The sequence below is a fragment of the Dreissena polymorpha genome, chromosome 2, assembly GCF_020536995.1.
Source record: "Dreissena polymorpha isolate Duluth1 chromosome 2, UMN_Dpol_1.0, whole genome shotgun sequence".
Taxonomy (NCBI): Eukaryota; Metazoa; Mollusca; class Bivalvia; order Myida; family Dreissenidae; genus Dreissena; species Dreissena polymorpha.
Window position 1 is genome coordinate 106,799,254 of NC_068356.1, and position 20,314 is coordinate 106,819,567.

A 20,314-nucleotide genomic window follows, 5' to 3' on the forward strand; every position below is an offset into this window, starting at 1 on the left:
CATTGGTTCCCCTTTCCTTTATTGTTTACCCAAGCCGAGTATAAATTGGCTTTTGAAAACATGGTGGCAACTTCATCTCAGATGGCAGAATCTAACAACCCATGGAGCACACAGGACAAATCACTTACAGGGTTGAAGAAAGCATTGATGCTTGGTGAAAGGACTGGGCACGTGGCGAATGTAAGAACATAAATTAATTAAGTTAAATTAAACAATAAAACGAAATTCTGTAAACTTGTTCCATCTTGTCTCTCCTGCTGATGTTTTTAGTTCTTCTTGAATGCTCTGAGCTTTTAGGAGTACATACGTACAGCTCAGAGTTCTTCCTTGTAACCCATTTTTTAATGTAAAAAAATTATGTCTCACGTATTTCTATAAAATCGAGTTCAATCAACCTAATACATTGTTACAACCACAATACCTGTTGCAATCGACATCAATTTGCGTGTATTTTGTTGAGAAATGCTTAAAACATAAACTTGATAACAAATCGTTTATGGCGGAAGTTGTGAATTGTCGATTTGAGCAAAGCAAAAGAAAAGGTTACACTGCACAAATTGTTTTCACTGTAGTATCTGACGATGTCTTGTGGTAGCAGTTGAAATTGTATTGCACATAACAGTGTAGTTTGAATTATGACACATTCTTATTACTGTATTCTCGCTGCGATCGGATAAGTGGCAGAGTCTGTGCTTTTAGATACGGCATTGTATAAACAGTTATTGCGCTGTATGCTAATTGAACTGAAAATCAAGAAAAAATCTGAATGTAGTGTCGGGTGTTCTTACATGCTTAGCAAGTCTATCGCCCTGTTATGTACTCTGCGGTGCATTGAAAAAGGGATTAACATGTGCGAATGTCTTTGATAAGGCAATAGACCATTTCAGAGCTGATAAGGGTACTGATTATCGAGGGGTAGATAAAGCTATTACTGAAAGGGGTTGCCTAGAGATAAGGCTGTAGTATGGAATACTTAATAAATATTTTATTTTTTATTGCTATATACAATTTAGTACTTAATTAATTAACGGAATGAAATAAATATTAGCATAAACGTATATAGATGTATGTCTACTTATGTACATATTGCAAAGCTTGATACTGTGTGTGATTATGAAATAAATATTAAAATAAAAGTGTATAGATGTATGTCTCCTAGTGTACACATTGTAAAGCTTTGATAATGTGTGTAAATATTGAAATACATATTAAAATAAAAGCATATAGAACCCGTCCCTTGCAGTTGTCTATACGTATGGTCCTTCGTTAGTGGGAGACAGTTGACTGAGAGAGACGTTTAAGAGTGTTGAGTGCTTAAGGCTGTCTGTATTAAAGACTTTGTTAACTAAAGAGATGGGTGAAAGTGTGTTATGCGTTAGGGAAGGTTGCGTTTTAAAGAATTGTTCTGTATGTGAGTGTGATCTTTGTCAGTGTTGTTTGAGGTGCTGTGCAAAATGCGAATGTGTTGGTGTAATAGGTGTTTTGGAGAGATTTTTTAACCAGGTTTTCCGAAGGAAAAAACTGGTTATTAGATTGGCGAATGCGGGCGGGCTGGCTGGCGGGCTGGCTGGTGGGCGGGCGGAACAAGCTTGTCCGGGCCATAACTATGTCGTTCATTGTCAGATTTTAAAATCATTTGGCACATTTGTTCACCATCATTGGACGGTGTGTCGCGCGAAATAATTACGTCGATATCTCCAAGGTCAAGGTCACACTTTGAGTTCAAAGGTCAAAAATGACCATAAATGAGCTTGTCCGAGCCATAACTATGTCGTTCATTGTCAGATTTTAAAATGATTTGGCACATTTGTTCACCATCATTGGACGGTGTGTCGCGCGAAATAATTACGTCGATATCTCCAAGGTCAAGGTCACACTTTGAGTTCAAAGGTCAAAAATGGCCATAAATGTCCCTTGAGATATAACCTTCATATTTGGTATGCATGTGTATATGGACAACGCCTTTCCATACGCACACAAATTTTGACCGTCCTGTCCGTCCGTCCGTGTGTCCGTCCGAAAACTTTAACGTTGCTCATGACTTTTGCAATATTGAAGATAGCAACTTGATATTTGCCATGCATGTGTATCTTATGAAGCTGCACATTTTTAGTGGTGAAAGGTCAAGGTCATCCTTCATGGTCAAAGGTAAAAAAAAAATTCATGTGCATATCTCCAATGTCAAGGTCGCCACGACTAAAAATAGATTTATTTTAAAACAAACTTACAAAGGGGGTTAATTTTCTTTGTTCATTTCAAAAGTTCAGTTTGAGTTGTCTCCCTTTATCAGATTTTTTTTCACAATGAAAACCTGGTTTTGTGACAATTATGTCCCTTGTTATTTGATTATTGTCACTGATTAAAATGTAATGATAAACAGACAAGAATAACAAGCAAATAATATATATATATACTGGTACTGGCATTTCCCCATGAATTTCGTCAGGCACTGCGGCAGGCGGTCAAATTCTTTATATACTTTCTAAATGTTATAAATCAGTAGATTATTGGAATAAAGTCTTTACCAGACATGATGCTCATAACATTATCCATGTAAAAATTTGTGATTTAAACTCAAGCAAACTGATTTTCTGGCATAACTCATGTGTCCCCATTAAAATATTGTGAAATTTATTTTGGCAATAATCCAGCTAATTGTGCCCCATCTAAAAAGTAAAACTAAATACATGCATGTGTTAAAAATTGCTTTTATTAGATTAGCCCATTTACAAACACTTACTTCTTATTTACTTATGATGCACAATCCCCAAAATTTGATATTTTTAAGTCATCAGTTTTCCTACATCAGAATCATGATATATTTTATTTTTGCACATATATTTCCAGAAGAGCAGTAGCTTGGTGCTAGATCCAGAGAAATCAACTCACCTGCCATCTGTGAAACTAATCCAGGTGTTGAAGAAAATGAGCAGAGCACAGGCAGAGCTGAACAAGGTCAGTATGAGTATTCAAAGACCAGTCGGGGATCTTGCCCGATTGGGAAAGTTGGGGAATCCCCTTTTTACTTTCCTGATCGGGAAATATTGATTGAAAAATTGCCCGATCAGACAAGAAAACAGCCATTTTTTCATATACCTTGGCAAAACGTGTCCGGGCATCACACAACTCATCCAAGGAACAACTTAAATTACTGAAGCCAATCTTAAAACAATTATCTTAAATTTACCGTAGCGATTTTTATGCCCCCAGTAGGTTGGCATATAGCAGTTGAACTGTCCGTCAGTCAGTATGTCAGTATGTGTGTATGTCAGTCTGTCTGTCTGTCCGAAAAAAAACTTTAACATTGGCCATAACTTTTTCACTATTGAAGATAGCAACTTGATATTTGGCATGCATGTGTATCTCATGGAGCTGAACATTTTGAGTGGTGAACGGTGAAGGTCAAGGTCATCCTTAAAGGTCAAATGTCAAATATATGGCGTCTGCCCGTCCGAAAACTTTAACATTGGCCATAACTTTTTCAATATTGAAGATAGCAACTTGATATTTGGCATGCATATGAATCTCATGAAGCTGCACATTTTGAGTGGTGGAAGTTCAAGGTCAAGGTCATCCTTCAAGGTTAAGGTCATCCTTCAAACTCAAAGGTCATTTTTTTTTTTTTTCAAAGCAGCGTTCTCGTGAAGCTGCACATTTTGAGTGGTGAAAGTTCAATGTCAAGGTCATCCTTCAAGGTCTAGGTCATTCCTCAAGGTCAAAGGAAAAAAAAAAATTATAATTTTTTTTAAAGCGGTGTTCTCATGAAGCTGCACATTTTGAGTGGTGGAATTCAAGGTCAAGGTCATCCTTCAAGGTCAAAGGTCAAAAAAAATAATTGTTTCAAAGCGGCGTTCTCATGAAGCTGCACAATTTTGCTTCAGCAGCCTTTAACCTGATAGGTACGAGTTCAAATCCCACGTGGACCCAACTTCCCCCACCAGTATCAGGCATAATAGACACACATTTTTGTATCTTATTGTCATTTCGGTCATAATCTTCCAATCTGAATAAAACATTAAGAGGCCAATGAAGTTATTAAGTTTATATAATCAAATTTTCAACATTCAAAAATACCCTTGATAGTGTTTGAACGTAATGCACCTTACAGATGTAAAAAGTAGAAATAACTCAATCTGCTATATTCACACTGCTTTCACCGGATAAATCAGTCGGTACCACAACATGCATCAACATGTTGCACTGGTTCATCAGGAGCCCTCTTTCTACCACAGTCCGTACAGGTCTGTTCGACATGCTGTATACATCCATTACAAAACGATGCCTTTATTGTGTTAAGATGTCTATAATAATTATCACTGTATAATCTGTCCAAAATATCTAAGGATTGAGCTTTAATGTGTCGTCTATTTAATATAGCTTCATCACTTTGTAAGTTCCAGTGGTTATGTTGAAATTCAGTTCCACATTTCTTGCTAAATTGTCCCGCCATTTTCCCAGAATGTTACAAAAGTCCAATGTCAGTTGCCATAAATTGCTCGTTCAGGAAATTCAAATTCAAAACGTGCAAGTGATTAAATAGTGTAACCTCGACGACTTGCTCCTTCTGGCAAGTTTGCGTTCAAAACATGCAAGTGCGGAAAATGTTGATAGATGCTAAAAAATGCTCAACTTTGGTGTTGAATATCTGACAAACAACAACATTTTTAAGAAATCGCTACGGTTAAGATAATTGTTTTAAGATTGGATTCAGTAATTAAAGTTGTTCCTTGGATGAGTTGTGTGATGCCCGGACAGATTTTGCCAAGGTACCGTATATGAAAAATGGCTGTTTTCTTGCCTGATCGAGCAATTTTTCAATCAATATTTCCCGATCAGGAAAGTAAAAAGGGGATTCCTCAACTTTTCCAATCGGGCAAGATCCCAGACTGAAGACACTGCCCTATGTGTACCAGTATCATTGGGGCATGCATATACTGGAGCTTACCAGGCTTATGTGAGATAAGTAGGAACTTCAAAGATGCCGTAGTTTTTGTATTTTTTCGTGAATTAGTATCTGATGTTTTTACACTTTAAGCATCTTTGTATTTATATTTATTTTAAATGAATACGACCTTTTGGCTCTACAGTGTTTGTGCTTCCCTCAGTATAAAAAAGTTATTAAAAAACAACCGTCCACAAATCTGTTGTCTTCTTACATGACGTTCAAGACATTGGACAAATATAAGTTTCTCTCAATAAACTATTGAGGCTCAGGTACACTATTTTCCCAAGGCCGTTTTATCGAAGTTAACTCATTATTTGCCTGAACAAATTGTTTAACCCCGCTTTTTGGAACTGATGCCTTTATCTTTTATTTTACAGGTGAACCTGGAGATTCAGTTAAGAATGCAGGACAAGGAAACCAGAGATATAACACACCTGGATGTACTAGGTATGTATGAATGCATTGACAGGGTATTCTGTCAGTAAAACGTATTATTATTTCCATTTATCAGTTTTCAAAATTAGTAACCATTGATTTGTAAATGTATGGTAACCAGTTAATAACTATCACCATTAAATATTTCATAAATAATTCAACATGCTTTAAGTCCTGTTTATTGTTATACTACTCAGCATATATTTTAAACTGTCTGTCTTTTCTCAAGTACTTTGGTGTACAATCTGATCCAATCCAATCTAAAGAATGGTTTCACAAATGTTTATCATGTGCACATTTGTTTGCAATATGTTATAAGTTATTGAACACTATTTAGTATAACATTCCACTTATATTATTTTTATGTCCCACACTTTAGTAGTGGGGGACATATTGTTTTTGCCCTGTCCGTTGGTCTGTCTGTTGGTCTGTCTGTCTGTTTGCGCCAACTTTAATATTTTGCAATAACTTTTGCTATATTGAAGATGGCAACTTCATATTTGGCATGCATGTGTATCTCATGAAGCTGCACATTTTGAGTGGTGAAAGGTCAAGGTCATCCTTCAAGGTCAGAGGTCAAATATATGTGGCCCAAATCGCTTATTTTATAAATACTTCTGCAATATTGAAGATAGCAACTTGATATTTGGCATAGGTCAAGGTCATCCTTCAAGGTCAGAGGTCAAATATATGTGGCCAGGGGTGTCAATTTTCCGGATTATTCCGGAAATCCGGATTTGAGCTGTCCAGGGTTGATTTTGATGTGAATGTAAATCGGATGAGTTTGTTTAAGGCGGGTGGGGGTAGGGACAAAATTCTTTAAGTGCGGGTTCATTTCAGAACGAATATTGTTATAGCATCGTCGGCATTCTGGACATTTGCGCTTGGTACCGATTTTATTTATTGATTTCTGATTGGTAAGCGGCTGGCACTGACATCAGCAGGAACTGGCAAAGTAAAGCACTGCAATATCATATTTTAAAACAATATGTTAATCAAATTATATATTGACTGCGTATTTACTAGGTTACTGGTTACTGGTTTTCATTTTCTGCAGTCAAACGATATACATATTTTATTTCATTTGCAAATGATGTATCGCGACATGTTTTCGGACAGTCTTTTTCGGATACGCAGGTTTGTCGATTTTAATTTAATTTCGAAGTTCTTAATATCATTTGTTTAGAATGACAAATACACCTGCGGTGTTACGGATGGTTTGGTTTATAATATTTCACATTGTACTCACCAGAAATTGCACCTAGAAAGACTTTAAAAAAAGAACAATAAGCTAGGGCTCAGGGGTTGGGCCCTCTCTTCCTTAATATTCCGGATTTTAAATTGGGGACAATTGACACCCCTGGTGGCCCAAATCGCTTATTTTATGAATACTTTTGCAAGATTGAATATAGCAACTTGACATTTGGCATGCATGTGTATCTCATGGAGCTACACATTTTGAGTGGTGAAAGGTCAAGGTCATCCTTCACAAGGTCAAGGTCATCCTTCAAAGTCAAACGTCATATAGGGGGACATTGTGATTCACAAACGCATCTTGTTTTCATAAAAGAGAATATGGAGGAATTTGTTCTTGACTCTAAACAGATTACACCAAACATGGTTATTTTAGTGATCAACGGTGACGTTGTTGTCTGCCTTGTTATTGCAGAGGCAAGGATCAACAAGATCAAGAGCCTCAACAGCCACATAGAGTGTGTGATAGAGAGCAAGGAGCTGCTGAACAGGCGACTACAGCAGCCCTTCCAGGGAGAGTACCTCAAGCTGGAGGCACAGCACCATAAGTTAGCACACTCAAACAAGCAAATACCTGTTTAAACCATTTAAGCCTAGTGGACTCTCCCATCATTCTAAATTGGATCAATTTATTTCCAAAATTAGGGAAGTCTATTATATTTATTTCTATATTTAGAATATTTCTTACATTTCCTTTAAGCAAACAGCGCAGACCCTTATGAGACGCTGCATCATGCGGCGTCTCATCTGGGTCTATGCTGTTTGCAAAGGCTTTTTTTCTAGACGCTAGGCATAAATGGGTTAAGACAGGCATTTGTCTAAAGATCCAACATGTACATACCAGATCCAGTAATACAAGCGCAATATGGATTGTTTTTATTACATGAATGTCTCAGTAATACAGGATTTGGTTTATTTGTTTTAACAAAGACAATTTAAAAAACAACCAGAAATATATGAATGACAAAATCCGAACAGTTATTGATATTTTGCCACTATACTGCAATTATCTTTGTAATTAAAATTGACGCTAATCTCCCTTGGTTGTAATTAGACGTTGAATACTTGGAAGATATTCATAAACAGGCTTAACAGCAAATATGTTTTCTATGGGCAAAGTAGTATTCTTTAATCAGGCCTGGAATTTCTCATGTAATAATCTTTAGAAAATTGAATAGACATGTTTAATTGTTGTTCATAATTACACAAATACTGTGACATTCCTTTCTGAGATACCAAAGTTATGCATAGAAGTTGTTGCAATGCTCTGTTTCATGTATGCCTAGGTTTGCCTGCGAGCTGTTCCCACAGATAACACCCTTGCTGGGAGAGTTGAGCACCAATCTGGAAAACATAGTGTGGGCGAAATCCTTGAAGTGGACAGACGGACGTCTGGTATGTATCCACTGCCTGACCTATCAGTTTTCTTTTCTTCACATCATTCAAGTCTTGGCTCGCTAGGATGGAAGTGTTGCTTGTTGCAATTGGGAGCAATAACTGTTTGTTAGTTGCTTTGTCCACTTTAAGTTATTTGAACGCTTCAAAACTACAGTTTTCTCGTATCTTTCTGCTAGGCAGATTTGCAACATTACAATAGCAGCTCCAGTTACCGTTATTACTGTAAGTTTTCAGACGATCTAAATTTTCGAACACTCTTTTTTAGCCAAAATAATTATTTTAGCTCATCTATTTTTTGAAAAAAAAGAGCTATTGTCATCACCTTGGCGTCAGCGTCCCGTTAAGTTTTGTGTTTAGGTCCACTTTTCTCATAAAGTATCAATGATATTGCATTCAAACTTGGTACACTCACTTACTATCATGAGGGGACTGGGCAGGCAAAGTAAGATAACTCTGGCTTGCATTTTGACCAGTGTCCGACAAATTTCTTATTTTTCAGGTAGCCCACTGGGCTACCAATAAAAATATTTGGTAGCCCATACATTTTTCCTACAAAATGATAAGAGGCAGGTTTTCATTTTTATTTAATTTCTTCATTTAGATATACATAATATGTATACATACATATACATAATACAGCAAGTAGTCTGATGTACACAGTCAATATAGTAAATTAATGTTACAGTACAGGCACCGTGTACTTAAATGTAAATGTACCAAAGAAAATAATATACTACATGTAGATATTACATGTATGTGCACATGTATGTGAACTTAAATTCGGACAGCACGTTAAGTCGGAAACGTAAATAAAGCGTTTAGATGATCAATACGATTGACTCGTATGGTGTTAATCAATGCAATTGCCCTTTTTAACAACAAATACCGAGTTTTAAGAAATCAAGAGTATTAAATCATTTATTTACTTGTGTCCGACTTTAAGTACTGTCCGAATTTACGTATTGCATCAGTATGTTACGACACTTGTGTGCAGTCAGTATACATTACAATAATTGTTTCAATAATGAAGGAACTGATACAGCGTAACAGTAACGATACAGTGTGTTTACATTATATTTTATTTAGAGGAAATGTCAATGCCAAATAATTCGCGAGATACCCCGGTATTTTAGTTGAAATTCACAACAAAACTTTTAATGGAAATTAAATGATCTCAATGTTGTACCCGCTACGAAATTTTTATTTACAAATAAATACACCCACGCCAATTTTCGCGCGCTTTTTATCTGGACAAAGAACTTCATTTATTAAATGTAGAATTTGGTAACCTTAAATAGCTGTACACAACGCGTGCAAACCGTGGCAAGTGATTTACGCATGTTGCAATACAACAGTCCTGATTGGGAGCTTATTTCATCATATCTTTTAATAGAACCATATGCCGAAATTCATTTGACACTTTAGAAAATTTCAAACGTTTGTGTTTATGACTCTTATCGTCTATATTACCCACCCATAATTTGATTTTAAAAATATAAATCGGGCATATATGGGATTATTGATTTACAGTCGATTAATCCAATTATTAATTGACTATGCAAACTAATAAGCAGGTGTTTACCGCGTTCACACCGTTGTAATTAATATTCATTTTCGGTTTCGTTACCGTTTTGAAGAATCCGCTATTGTTTTGATTTATTTAATGTTCTGCGTCCTTGGATATTTAACGACATCAAAAACATTGTCGCTATTACTCATTGATGCGGTTAACAAAGAATTCCAAACTGCGAAATGATGTTGCATCATGTGCGCCAACTATCCAACCGGCTCTCATTATGTTATTAGCAGACGACAAATATTGATTCTGATTGGATGATTAAAATACACTGTTACTGTTTACGACATTACCGCAAGTGATCGGTGACTGATTAGATAATTGATTGCACTTTGTTATCGGATTATAAGCAAAACACAGTGTACAAACACATGGTCAGCGTGTTTATTCTACGTATGTCTGTCAATAAACCGGGCTACCACTCTTATAGATTTAAAGTAGCCCGGCGGGCGTCAGCCGGATAATTTCAGTAGCCCGATGGAAAATTTCGGTAGCCCCCGGGCTCCGGGCAATGGATTTGTCGGACACTGATTTTGACAGAATTATGTGCCCTTTTTATACTTAGAAAATTGAAAATTTTGGTTAAGTTTTGTGTTTAGGTCCATTTTATTCCTTAAGAATCAAAGCTATTGCTTTCATACTTGCAACACTTACTAACTATCATAAGGGGACTGTGCAGGCAAAGTTATGTAACTCTGACTGGCATTTTGACAGAATTATGTGCCCTTTTGATACTTAGAAAATTGAAAATTTGGTTAAGTTTTGTGTTTAGGTCCACTTTTTTCCTAAAGTATCAAAGCTATTGCTTTCATACTTGCAACACTTACTAACTATCTTAAGGGGACTGTGCAGGCAATTTAATTTAACTCTGACTGGCATTTTGACAGAATTATGGGCCCTTTATACTTGAAAATTTGGTTAAGTTTTGTGTTTTGGTCTACTTTACCCCTTAAGTATCATAGATATTGCTTTCATACTTGGAACACTCGCAAACTATCACTAGGGGACAGTAAAGGACAATTTGCATAACTCTGGTTGTCATTTTTACGGAATTATGGCCCTTTTTTGACTTAGTAACTTTGAATATATGGTTACATTTTGTGTTTAGATCCACTTTACTTCTAAAGTATCAAGACTATTGCTTTTAAACTTCAAATACTTTCATGCTATCATGAGGGTACTGTACCTGGCAAGTTGAATTTTACCTTGACCTTTGATTGAAAGGGTCAAATTATTAAATTTTGCTATAATTGCCATAACTTCTTTATGTATGATTAGATTCGATTGATACTTTGACAAAACAACTCTTACCTGACATACCACAATAGACTCCACCCAAACCATCCCACACGCCCCCCCCCCCCCCCCCCCCAAATCCCCCTCAATCCCCCCCATTTTTTTTTTAAATTAAAGATCATCTAATAAATGACCACCACACCCTCACACTACACCCCCCCCCACCCCAGAAAAATTATGTTTATGCTTCCGGTAGGGTGGCATATAGCAGTTGAACTGTCCGTCCATCTGAAAAAAACATTAACATTGGCCATAACTTTTTCACTTTTGAAGATAGCAACTTGATATTTTGCATGCATGTGTATCTCATGGAGCTGCACATTTTGAGTGGTGAAAGGTCAAGGTCATCCTTCAAGGTCAAATTTATGGTGTCTGTCCGTCCGAAAACTTTTACATTGGCCATAACTTTTCAATATTGAAGATAGCAACTTGATATTTGGTATGCATGTGTATCTCATAAAGCTGCACATTTTGAGTGGTGGAAATTCAAGGTCAAGGTCATCCTTCAAGGTCAAGGTCATCCTTCAAGGTCAAAGGTAAAATAAAATAAAATTTCAAAGCGGCGTTCTCATGAAGATGCACATTTTGAGTGGTGGAAGTTCAAGGTCAAGGTCATTCTTCATGGTCAAGGTCAAAGGCAAAAAAAATAAAATTTCAAAGCGGCATTATCATGAAGCTGCACATTTTGAGTGGTGGAAGTTCAAGGTCAAGGTCATCCTTCAAGGTCAAAGGTCCAAAAAAATATTTAAAAATTCAAAGCGGCGTTATCATGAAGCTGCACATTTTGAGTGGTGGAAGTTCAAGGTCAAGGTCATCCTTCAAGGTATTTTTTTTTTTTTTTATTTCAAAGCGGTGTTCTCATGAAGCTGCACATTTTAAAATCATAAATACATACCTGTTATCTCTAGCTAATCCCTTTCCAGGGATTTAATTATCCGGAAAACTTTAAGCGCTGGGAATCATCCACCTCTAATAAAGAACACCAAGTCAGGTTAAACATAGTACAATGTAACCTAACCGGAAAACAAGAACAACAACTTATCTTTTTTGTCCGGACAACCACGAGTGCACGCCTATTTTGGCTCAGGACTTTTTCGTTCTTTTAATCGTGTTTATTGTCGGAGTTTGAGGGATAAATTTTATTTATCTTTTCTGTATATTATTCGGTTTACTTTTTTATACTTTAATGCAGTTTTTGTTATAATTCTGCTTTTGCTGGGTATCTTTGTTTATAGTGCTCATGTACATGAGCACGTGCACCACGAGGTTTTCGTTCCATTTCCTTCTATAGGTAATCCACGAGGACTTCGTGCCTTTTTCCTCAATAAATAATTGAGGGCATTTGTAGAGATTTTGTTTATTTACATGATGGTTTAAATTTAACAATTGTTTTTGTCTGTTGTAGGCTCTTTCTGTTTCTTTTGTTTTCAGAAATGAACTTACAAAAGAGAGGTTTGTGTGGTCAAATCAAGGCAAGGTGGGATTCTCACGACACTTGCCTGGCATGTACCAATTGTACTCTACTTAAAAAATGTGCGGTGTGCGATTTATGGTCTTACGACATATGGACACAAGCTGGTCGCCATCGGATGTCGAACAGCCACAAACGCCACGAACCTCTAACGGACGTTGATGATCCGGTGACTTCACTGGTCAACGATGACCAGCTGACATTTCAGTCACTGGATACTGGGCACGATGGTGGTGTTGTCTGTCGGTCATCATCTGACCGTATGACTCCCACCATACATACCGGCGACATTGATCGTGGACCTACGGATCGATCAATGTCTGACCAAATGGCAGCCGCCATTCTACGGTCTTTGGCCAGTGATGTAACCGGTCGTGAAATGACCGGCCGGTCAGCAGTCCGGTCTGGTCATGATATGACCGACCGGTCCTCTGGTCATGATACCTTCACCGGTCCGGTCCAGTTCGGTCCGGTCACCGGTCAACAGTCAGAAGAAGGCATCGATCTTCATCATCGGATTACTCTTCTTCCAACTCATCATCGACGAATGAAACTTCGTCATCAAGGAGTAGACATTGGACACGCTCATCTTCGTCAAGCGATTCTCATGGTTGCTACGCGCGTAAGCGATCACGTCGTTGTTCACGGAGCACTATTCCAGAAGATTCCGGTCTCATCGCAGCCGATCTACATCTCTACATCGCAGCCGATCCAGATCGTGACATCGCAGAAAACGAGCACGTCGACAAACCTCACGTAGACATCGTACCTACCATTCGGATAGTCGATCACCGTCTTATTCCTTTATGGAATCACGTTTCATCACCACTTGTGTCGGCTCCCATGTTAACAGCCACACATGTTGGAACTTCAGGAACGCAGCTAACAACTACTGCTACATTATCAGCACCATGGGTGTCTTCGACCGTATCTAGTTGTGTACCCCCTAATGCTACCCATTTGAATCCTGATGTTCTATGGGTACGAATGCGTCTGGTCATTTTGTACCGGTCAATACTGATAAGCATTATCAAATTGCTGACGTTGTGGATGATAATTCATCTTTACCAGACAATATGGCACAAGATAGTTTCATTCCTGTTCCTACTGTTTCTCTACACACCTCTGTTCCTGTAGAGAGTGAAGCTGAATCGGATGCGGACATTGATACGGATAAATTTTTGGTATCCAGTAATCAAATTTACGAGCTGATATTCCAGACTCTGGGTGAAGAGTTGTGTCCACGACCTGTGGAGACTTCTTCTAATTCGACGATCTCGATCACTGAACAACTCGTTTGTACGTTTGATCCCACCATGGTTACTAAGGCGCGTTCCCGCTTGGATACAGGCCTTCCGATTGGTACTACTGTCTTATCTGTTTTTCAATAGTTGGAATCAGTGAATAAAACGATTCCTAAACGAGGAGATATGTTGAAAGTACGGAAGGATTTTGCGGAGTCTAAACTTCAGGAACGTAACTACAAACCACCAGTACCTGATCCGACTTCCGGTTTAGATAGCTATAAATTATCATCACAGGATCCAGACATCAATAAGCTGTTGCTTACTATGCCTAGTTCATCTACTTGAGTGTCTGTCCCTTTTTCCATGATAGAACATTGGGAAAGTAGAGAGCGAAGATCGTTAGGTCTATCCAACCAGGTAGACTTAATGCTAGCAACCTTGTTACACTTGGTTTGTGATTGGTCTGATTCTGTTCCGAAAGAACTTCGGGATTTATTGATCCACCTATCACGAACAGCATTATCCCTTTCACATAATGCTGCTTCTTCAATGTCTGAGATGTTAAGGATTCGTAGAGATCTTATCCTTTCATCTTTACCTAAAGATTTACTCTTAGAACCAGGTATGAATACTCAGAACGGCTCCTCTCACATCAGGTTTCCTTTTTGATGGAAGGATACAAGAAGCAATCACAGCTGACAAGGATGACCAACTTCATGCTTCTTTAGCTAGAAACAATTCTGGACAACGCCAAGGAGCCTTTAAGCAGCCTTCTTCTAGGCCACCAGCAGTTCCAGCACCCAAGAAGGCTAAGAGAAACAATCTTCTCTAAAAGACCTGCTGTTAATCCACGGTCGGGTCCTAACAGGCCTTCTTCCTATAACAGACCTTTTTTTAAGAAGTTTTCTGGTAGAGATTCTGGGAAAAAGAACAAACCCAAGCCGGATCAGAGGAATTTAAAACCTTCTGCGTACCGCCTCCTTATCAGCCCTAGGCCCCTACCCTTTCTACCTCCACAACCTCCGATGCCGGAAATACCAGTTGGGGCCAGACTTTTCCACTTTTCAAACCGATGGCTTCAAATTACTTCTGAGGCATGGGTTCATTCTCTGGTTACAAAAGGCATTACTTTTCAATTCAATAAAGGCCTTCAGTTTCTAGCGTTCTGATAGAACTGGTATCTCAGCATCCACATATTCCACAGTCCATTCTCGGGCTCTTGGAAAAACAGGCAGTAGAAAGGGTTCAAGATCCTTATTCTCCAGGATTGTACAGTTGTCTTTTTCTTGTTCAAAAGAAAAATGGTTCCTGGAGACCAGTAATAGATTTAAAAGTGTTAAACATGTACCTTCTCAAACCAACTTTCAAAATGGAGACTCCTTCCTTCATACGGAACTCCATCAAACCCCTGCACTGGGGGGTGTCTTTGGATCTGGAAGATGCGTACTTCCATGTTCCTATACATCCCAACTTCCGGAAGTACCTTCGATTCGCCTTTCATGGCCAAGTCTACCAGTTCCGGGCCATGCTATTTGGGTTGGCGACCGCCCCACGAGTTTTTACCAAACTAATGGCTGCAGTCGGAGCTCACCTCCGAGTTCACGGGATTGTTCTTCTTCAGTATTTCGACGACTGGCTCTTACACCAGCTCGATCGTCATTTACTTCTGACCAACCTAGAATTCTCTTGGAAGGAACTCCTCTCTTTAGGACTTCTTCTCAATGCAGACAAATCAGACCTCATTCCTTCTCAGGACTTCACTTTCGTGGGAATGAATTTCTTGACACACATCAATCGGGTCAGAGTGTCATGTCAACGTATATCAGACCTTCTGGTAAAGGTCAACTGGGTTTTGTCCCAATCTCATATAACAGCTTAATAATTCCTCTCTCTCAACGGTATCCTGAGCTCAGTAGCAGACTTTGTGCAGTTGGGACGTCTATTCCTATGTCCTCTTCAGCATTATCTCTCAGCTTGTTGGAAATGGTCTCCGGGCAATCTGTTAAAACAGATTCCAATCCATCCTTCCCTAGTGTCTCATCTTCAGTGGTGGCTAGACGAGGAGACTCTCTTAGCAGGAGTACCACTTCTTCCTCAGCAACCGTCATTACATCTAATCACGGATGCGAGCAAGAAAGGATGGGGTGCTCACCTGGAACCTCTCAGTCTAATAGTTTCAGGGTTGTGGTCTCATCAGGAATCTCACCTTCATATCAACAATCTAGAAATGCGAGCAGTATTTCTAGCTGTATCTCATTTCCAGTCACATCTTCGAGACTCTTGTGTGATGGTGTCAACAGACAGCACATCGGTATTGGCTTACATCCAGGCACAGGGGGGAATACATTCTCAATCCCTGTATCTGGAAACCAAGAAATTACTTTTTTTTTTTTTTTTTTTTGCAAAACACTCAACATTTTTTTTTTGGCCAAATACATACCAGTTTGCCTCAACGCCCTGGCGGATGGGTTGTCTCGCATACACCAGATACTTCCATCGGAATGGACACTTCATCAAGAAGTGACCAACCAGATCTTTTTCAAGTTCGGTTATCCCCTGGTCGATCTGTTTGCGACCAGACACAACTACAGACTACCTCTATATGTGAGTCTAGTTTATGATCCAGCAGCGTGGGCAATAGACGCGCTTTTGTTCACTTGGGACCAACTGGAAGCTTACGCCTATCCCCCACCCATTCTAATTCTCCAAATATTGGCGAAAATCAGGGTGAGCTCATGCCTGATACTCTTGATTGCCCCTTGGGGCCCAGGAGATCTTGGTTCAACAATCTTCTCAGTCTCCTGTACGATTATCCCAGGAAACTTCCTCACAGGTCAGATCTTCTATCTCAAAGCGGCAGACTACATGCGGATCCAGTAATGTTCCACTTACACGTCTGACCGTTATCAGGCAATCTCTGCAGAAGAAATGTTTTTCTGTCAGGGCTTCAACCCTCGTTGCTTCTGCAAGGAGAAAATCCACCAGAGCAGTCTATGATGCTCGCTGGAAACTCTTCTCTAATTGGTGTATTCGAGGGAAAATTGATCCCCTCAATCCCTCTGCTAGACGCATAGCGGATTTTCTCATCTATCTTTTTGATGATAAGAAACTTTCTTCTAGCTCTTTCAAGGGATACAGATCTATGATTTGGCATACATTGGCTTTTACTAAGTCATCACAAATCTGTGCTGATCCAGCGATTTCGGAACTGATTAGAGCTATGGAACTTAAACGTCCTGTATCTCGAACACTGGCTCCTAAATGGGATTTAGCTTGTGTACTTGGTTCGCTTACTAAGGCTCCCTATGAACCTCTTGATCAGGCTTCTTTACAGTTCCTAACCTGGAAGACCGTTTTTCTTCTTACTATGGCTTCATCCAAACGTAGATGTGAAATTCATGCTCTTTCTATAGAAGATAACCATCTTCGTTTTGATGCTGTCGATGGATCTGTTACATTATTATGTCAGCCTGGATTTCTTGCTAAAAATCAACTTCCCTCTATGGCTTCCAAACCCTTTAAAGTTCCAAGTCTTTCTAGAACTTGTGGACATGAAGATGATGATAGACTCCTTTGCCCGGTAATGGCTTTGAAGTTCAACCTTAAGAGAGTAAAGTTTATTCGAGGTTCTCGTAAAAGACTTTTCATTCCATTAAAAGGGGGGGGGGATGTGTCTGCGGCTTCTATTTCCCGTTGGATAGCCTCAACAATTAAGAAAGCTTATTCTTCTCTTTCATCCAGTGATTTATCCCTGTTTAAGATAAGACCGCATGAATTAAGAGCTCTTCGGCTTCGTGGGCTTATATTAATTATACCCCACTGTCTGAAGTGCTTCAAGCTGCTTTCTGGAGGAATCCTACCACCTTCTCCTCTTTTTATCTTCGTTCTCTTGAGTGCCAACAAGACAATTTGTATATGTTGGGTCCTCTTGTTGTGGCTCAAACTGTAATTTCTTCTATGGCATAAGTACTCTAGGCCATCCGAGAATTAAGTACGTACAATATGGTACTAACGAAGATAATCTGAGGACATGATCTACTATCTCTGGCTGAAAACCCTAAATATGGGTTCTGCTGTGATGGGAAAAATATGCGAACCTTCCCGCCGCAGCTGCAAAATCAGCTAGAGATAACAGGTATGTATTTATGATATTAAAACAAATTTTTGAAGTAAAATTCATTTTAATTATTAAATACTTACCTGTTATCGGTAAGTCCCACCTCCCTACCTGCTCATCGACATTTTATGTTTTTGTAAAGGAAAGATGAGTTGTTGTTCTTGTTTTTCGGTTAGGTTACATTGTACTATGTTTAACCTGACTTGGTGTTCTTTATTAGAGGTGGATGATTCCCAGCGCTTAAAGTTTTCCGGATAATTAACTCCCTGGAAAGGGATAAGCTAGAGATAACAGGTAAGAATTTAATAATTAAAATGAATTTTACTTTAAAAATTTGTTTTGAGTGGTGGAAGTTCAAGGTCAAGGTCATCCTTCAAGGTCAAAGGTCATAACTTTTGCAATATTGAAGATAGCAACTTGGTATCTCATGGAGCAGCACATTTTGAGTGGTGAAAGGTCAAGGTCATCCTTCAAGGTCAAATATATGGCTTCAAAGCGGCGCAATAGGAGGCATTGTGTTTCTGACAAACACATCTTTTGTTTGTTCTGTGTCAGTTCAGGCAAGAGTAAGCAAAGCTGTGAAGTTGTATTTATTTCAAAGTAGAAAAAGAAGAGTATAAAATTGCAATAAAACTATAATTGTGCTTCGATTTATTGGTTTGATTTCAATATAATTATAATTTTCTGACACTACATGTTTGTCTCTAAATTTTCATGGTAAAAAAACACTATTTTTTTCCAATATTTCGCCTGTATTTAAAGAAAAATTCAGTATCTAAATTTTCGGACGCAATTTTTTTAAGTTGTTTTTAACTTGCAGTAACTACAGTAAGTAAGTGACAGTTTATGAAACATTAATTTTGACTCCTCCATTTGTTGTTTCAGGACAAGTTGATATCTGAATTATCCAGTGCTCTTGGTGCCATGCAGACCAGCTTCCAGTCATATTGCCAGATACAGCAGAGCATGAGGCAGCTTCACGGCATGCAGTCAGACCCTCTTCAGTCCACACGCATAGATCACTAGCTGGTCTCTACATGAACTCACTAGCTTGTCTCTACATGAACTCAGAGCACTAGCTGGTCTCTACATGAACCCAGATCACTAGCTGGTCTCTACATTAACTCACTAGCTTGTCTCTACATGAACTCAGAGCACTAGCTGGTCTCTACATGAACCTAGATCACTAGCTGGTCTCTACATAAACTCACTAGCTTGTCTGTGCATGAACTCAGAGCACAAGCTGGTCTCTACATGAACTCAGAGCACTAGCTGGTCTCTACATGAACCCAGATCACTAGCTGGTCTCTACATGAACTCACTAGCTTGTCTCTACATGAACTCAGAGCACAAGCTGGTCTCTACATGAACTCAGAGCACTAGCTGGTCTCTACATGAACCCAGATCACTAGCAGGTCTCTACATGAACCCACTAGCTTGTCTCTGCATGAACTCGGAGCACTAGCTGGTCTCTACATGAACTCAGATAACTAGCTAGTCTGTATATGGATTCAAATCACTAGCTAGTCTTTATAATGACTCAGATCACTAGCTAGTCTCTATAAGGACTCAGATAACTAGCTAGTCTCTATATGGATTCAAATCACTAGCTAGTCTTTATAATGACTCAAATCACTAGCTAGTCTCTATAGGGACTCAGATCACTAGATAGTCTCTATATGGACTTGGATCACTAGCTAGTCTCTAAGGTCATCTACCATATATGAACTCGTATCAAAAGCAAACTTAAAACCTTCCATAAATCCAGTTTAGATAAAGATTACAGATGATATATGGTAACGGAAAACTCAGCTGCATGTTTGGCCTGGGCCATGTGAAGTTAATATTGTAGTCAGTTATAGTATGATAAATCGTGATACAAATAAAACAATTGAACATTTTATTAAATGAAAAATGTCCCTAAGTACACATAAAAAATAGCAAAATTTAATTATCGTTTTTTATTATAACAGTTTGTTTTTTTTCAATTTGTAAGTATTTTTTAATTGCTTTAAAGTCATTTGTTACTACTAAATGTTGAATTGGTAAATATGTAAATATAATTTGACTTGTCTTTACTGTTACTGGTGTAATGAATGAGCTATTTAATGCCCACATTTGACTTTGGACCAAGTGTGACCATGACATTCAACTGAAGTCAAGGGTTTGAGCATGACACGCCGCCATCATGATAATTACTAGCGGGTACTTATGGTTCATAATGATGGTAAGGCGACTAGTTATACCCTTATTACCATTGGTAATGGGGGCTATATAGGAGTCACTTTGTCGGTCGGTCTGTCTGTCTGTCCCGAAATTTCATCCGATTTTCACCAAACTTGGTCAAAAGTTGTATCTAGATGATGTCTATGTCAAGTTTGAATATGGGTCATGCCAGGTCAAAAACTAGGTCACGGGGTCACTTAGTGTGTTTTAAACTGAAAGTTTGTCCGGACCATAACTATGTCAACTTGGTACATTTGTTTACCATCATGGGACGGTGTGTCGCGTATAAAAAGTACGTCGATATCTCAAGGACAAGGTCACACTTGGAGTTCAAAGGTCAAATGCTTGT

General features: G+C 38.6%; 2 protein-coding genes across 2 annotated transcripts in view; one reads left to right on the plus strand and one right to left on the minus strand.

Annotated features, from left to right (window-relative positions):
• LOC127868399 (ubiquitin conjugation factor E4 A-like) overlaps positions 1 to 20,314 on the minus strand; it is a 155,250-nt gene that overhangs the window by 35,304 nt on the left and 99,632 nt on the right. The window lies entirely within an intron of this gene.
• On the plus strand, positions 2 to 19,802 carry LOC127868423 (HAUS augmin-like complex subunit 2). Its single transcript, XM_052410206.1, has 6 exons — positions 2 to 180; positions 2,848 to 2,955; positions 5,323 to 5,392; positions 7,050 to 7,182; positions 7,921 to 8,029; positions 18,625 to 19,802. The coding sequence occupies exons 1-6, from the start codon at positions 61 to 63 to the stop codon at positions 18,763 to 18,765; spliced, it is 681 nt and encodes a 226-aa protein (XP_052266166.1). The 5' UTR covers positions 2 to 60; the 3' UTR covers positions 18,766 to 19,802.

Bases quoted from the DNA above. Each gene is read 5' to 3' on its own strand.
- LOC127868423 (XM_052410206.1), top strand. From the start codon at position 61: ATGGTGGCAACTTCATCTCAGATGGCAGAATCTAACAACCCATGGAGC. The intron at 181-2,847 runs GTAAGAACATAA...ATATATTTCCAG, and splicing joins GGACTGGGCACGTGGCGAAT to AAGAGCAGTAGCTTGGTGCT. The intron at 8,030-18,624 runs GTATGTATCCAC...TTGTTGTTTCAG, and splicing joins AGTGGACAGACGGACGTCTG to GACAAGTTGATATCTGAATT.